This window comes from Phoenix dactylifera, unplaced genomic scaffold (genome assembly GCF_009389715.1).
Source record: "Phoenix dactylifera cultivar Barhee BC4 unplaced genomic scaffold, palm_55x_up_171113_PBpolish2nd_filt_p 000475F, whole genome shotgun sequence".
In the NCBI taxonomy this organism is placed as follows: domain Eukaryota; kingdom Viridiplantae; phylum Streptophyta; class Magnoliopsida; order Arecales; family Arecaceae; genus Phoenix; species Phoenix dactylifera.
The window spans coordinates 230,006-233,395 of NW_024067897.1; the positions used below are offsets into that span (position 1 = coordinate 230,006).

General features: G+C 49.0%; 1 protein-coding gene across 4 annotated transcripts; it reads right to left on the minus strand.

The window, feature by feature from the left end:
* Nucleotides 1-765: 765 nt before the first annotated feature.
* Nucleotides 766-2,642, minus strand: LOC103695468 (protein LURP-one-related 5-like). 4 transcript variants are annotated; one of them, XR_003383146.2, is made up of 3 exons: nt 2,078-2,642; nt 1,317-1,833; nt 766-964 (listed from the first exon to the last, which is right to left on the minus strand). XR_003383146.2 is itself a non-coding variant. In XM_008776805.4 (2 exons), the coding sequence occupies exons 1-2, from the start codon at nt 2,345-2,347 to the stop codon at nt 1,369-1,371; spliced, it is 735 nt and encodes a 244-aa protein (XP_008775027.1). In that variant the 5' UTR covers nt 2,348-2,641; the 3' UTR covers nt 1,222-1,368. The 4 variants fall into 4 exon arrangements, 1 of the variants encoding a protein (XP_008775027.1); XR_001880417.3 differs by having other exon boundaries at nt 766-967; nt 2,078-2,635; XR_001880418.3 differs by lacking the exon at nt 766-964 and adding an exon at nt 971-1,201 and having other exon boundaries at nt 2,078-2,641.
* Nucleotides 2,643-3,390: the final 748 nt, after the last annotated feature.

Here is a 3,390-nt window from a genome sequence, read left to right on the forward strand (position 1 = left end):
CAGACCACTGGACTAATAATCAGTGGCAGCTGAGGCTTGCAAGTAATGCCAACAAACCGAGGGCAATCTCCTACCGACGAGCGTGGTGGCGCGGCATGGTGGGCAATCCTTATTCCCCAATGAAATCCTACTCTCTCCTCTTTCTTCTTTTTTTTTTTTTTTTATTTACATTAAAAACCGAAGTATCATACCAAACATGTACGAATACAGCCAAAAAAATAAAAAAAATAAAACATTTCAAAAAGCACTCGGCAACTCCGCCTCATCCATTCTTAGGTGTCCTCCTGAATGGTCCGCCTAGTTGACCTTTCCATAGACATACATCGTTTGAATCGCCATCCCATTCTCAGCCATGGCTCGGACATCTCTCAGTAATGGGTGGTCTAAATCGACTTGATCAACAAAAGGCGGGTGGAAAGCAGTTGGTCTAAAACCATTAGGCAGCCCAGAATGCCACTTAAATTTTTACGGTGGCTTCTCGTCAAGAACAGAGTCCTAACCAAGGACAAACTTGCCCGGAGAGATAAGGGAATGGCATCAGTCCGGAAGATAAGTTCTGACCGGCGGTTCAAATTTTAAAAATTTCGACTAATGCGGTTGCCTCTACCAATGAATGTAAGTGTCGGACGCTGGGGCATGGCTTCCCAGCATTTTTTTCATAAGCTTTTTTTATAGTTTTTTTAAAGCTTGCATCTCTATGGCCAATTTATTTCATTCTTTTTTGATCACCATAAAGCATTAAATGTATCATAGAGATGGTTTGCAGATACAAATTATAATTTTTTTGTTCCAAATCATGAAAATCTTCAAATAAACTTCCAATCATATATTGACATTTATTTAAAATTATGAGGACTAATTTAACGGATGCCCGGGAGTACTCGTTATCGGGAACAATGCACCGGGAGCAAGGAAAATGTGAAACGAAAATGGTGGACGAGTGATGACGGCGCCTGAAAACGGCCTTCTGTTTGGAAGAGAAAATAACAATATCATTTTTACTGATAATAAAAAACTCTATTATAATAAAAAAAGAAAAATAAGGAAAGCGAAAAAGGCAAAAAAAAAAAAAAAACTGATGGTGGAGGTCTGGTGCGGACACAAAAAAATCCACCATCTCGGCGAATCATAACGCTTTACAAAAGCGGAGTAAGAAAAGAGGCGCAGAGAAAACGAGAGAGCCAAAGAGGGGAACCCGGTTCTGGAGAACATGAACAGAAGTGGAGGAAAGAAACAACCACATCATCATCAACAACAACAACAACAACAACAACAACAAGAAAAGAAAAGAAAAGAAAAGTAAAGGCAGAGCATACCGGAGAGAGGTGGAAAGAGTAGTGTCGATTAACTGGTACAGAAGAAGAGAGGTTATGAGTGGTGGGCATCCCCGTCGGCGTGGCTGTCGGCGCCCTGGATATCGTCGCGGTCGGCAGGGGAGATGTCGTCTTCCTCGTCGTCGCGGCAGATCTGGTCGAGGACGAGGACGAGGCCCATCGCGAAGGCCGCGTCGAAACGGGGCCGCAGGCAGAGGCGAAACACGTCCCTTCCCAGCACCACGTGGGCGCACGCATCCACTTTGCGCTTGATCTCCGCCACCACCACCTCCACCCCTCCTCTCTCTCCCCCTCCGCCGCGGCCCTCGTGCAGCACCCGGCAACAGCGCTGGGCGAAGGAACCCTCGATCCGGTACGTCCCGCCAACGCCGTGCACCTCTACCGCCACATCGCCTCGGTCGCCGCCGAAGATGGATGACCTCCTCACGGTGAACAGCGGTTCCTGCCCCTCACTCCGCTCACCCAGGAAGCCCTCCCACCGCTGGTGCAGGCTCGGCCACTGCGCAATCCCCCATCCATCACGGATGGAACATCCACAATTAATCCTCACTTGCTTCCCCCCTCTTTTTTATTATTTGATGAAATAATAATAAAAATAACAATAACAACAAAAAAATAGTAATAATAATAATAAATAAGTAAATAGTAATAATAATTAATATAAAAGGAAGCTGGAAGGAAGAGAGAGAGAGAGAGAGGGGATTGTATTGGGAAGAAGAGGCGGCGCGGCGGAGAAACTTTACCTTGCGTCGGAAGGTAAGGATGGAGGCGCCGGGGGTATCCATGAGGACGAGCTGGTCGGCAAGGGCGGGTCCCCGGCCGTATGTGTCTACACGGAATACCATCTCCCCTGTCTGGGGGTCGTAGGCGGCGAACCCGTCCCCCGGAAAGAAGAGGGACGTCTTCCGCACCGTCAGCTCCCGCTCCTCTTCGCTGCAATACTGCTCTCCCACCACCGCCCCCACAGCCACCGCTCCTCCCCCTTCCCCTTCCCCTTCCCCTTCCCCTTCCATCGCCGGATCGACGGACGAAGATGGAAATTATAAGACCCGCCTATCTGAGATTAAGAGTCGATTGCGATGGAGGGGGCAGCAGGAAGTGGAGACGGCTCAACGCCTCGGTGGGATCAGAGAGCAAATAGATGGACTGCTAGTCCTGGCGCTCTTTCAGCAAGTGGCTCCTGCTCCGGCTCTATCTCCTTATAACTATTCTTACCCTTTTTCTCTCTCTCATTTTTTTCACTGAAAGTTGACACCTGCCCCAAAGTGCTGTGCAGATGCCCCCGGTCGGGTGCACCCTTCGTGCGAATCGACCGTTGGCTTTAAGAGCTGTGCAGGCAGAAAACGATGGAGTACGGATCGCTTTGAGATCTGAGAGGCGGGTGATCCAACGGTGGATCCGCGCGAAGGAAGGTGAATCCTTCTCTCGAACGAAAGATACAACCCCGATAGGATCCCCCCGCCCCCAATCCTCTGATCACAAAGATCTCCTTTTAATGAGGCGCGAGAGGGGGCTGGCATATCGGGCTTGGTGCGCGAAAGGGCAGGGATGATTCCGGCCCTGACCCCGACTTGCCCGGTTCAAATATGCCAACTCCACAAGGTATGCTGTCTCACCCTTGCCACGGAAAGCCCAGACCGCAACGTTGGTCTCACCCTCGCCACAAGATTTTTTTTTTTTTTTTTTTTTTTTTTTTTTTTGGGATAAAACGGCTGCTTCCTTTCATATGAGTACAACTAACTACATCACTATCAAGAAGACTACAAAAAGTAAAAAAAATAAATGACTACCGGATCCACAGAAAATCTCCAAAATGATGAGCAACAAACGAGGCGACTCAATCCGCAGCTCGGTTCGCCTTCCGAAAGACGTGCCTGACCTGGGCAACACGGCACTCCCGCAGCATGTGTCGTGTATCACCTAGGAGCGGGTGCTCATCCCCCCACCCCTCCTTCCGTAAACGATGTACCAACACAACTGAGTCTCCCTCTAGGATGATACAGTCGGCATCAAATACATGTCTCGCATATGAGAGCTCTTCCTATGCAGCCCTGAG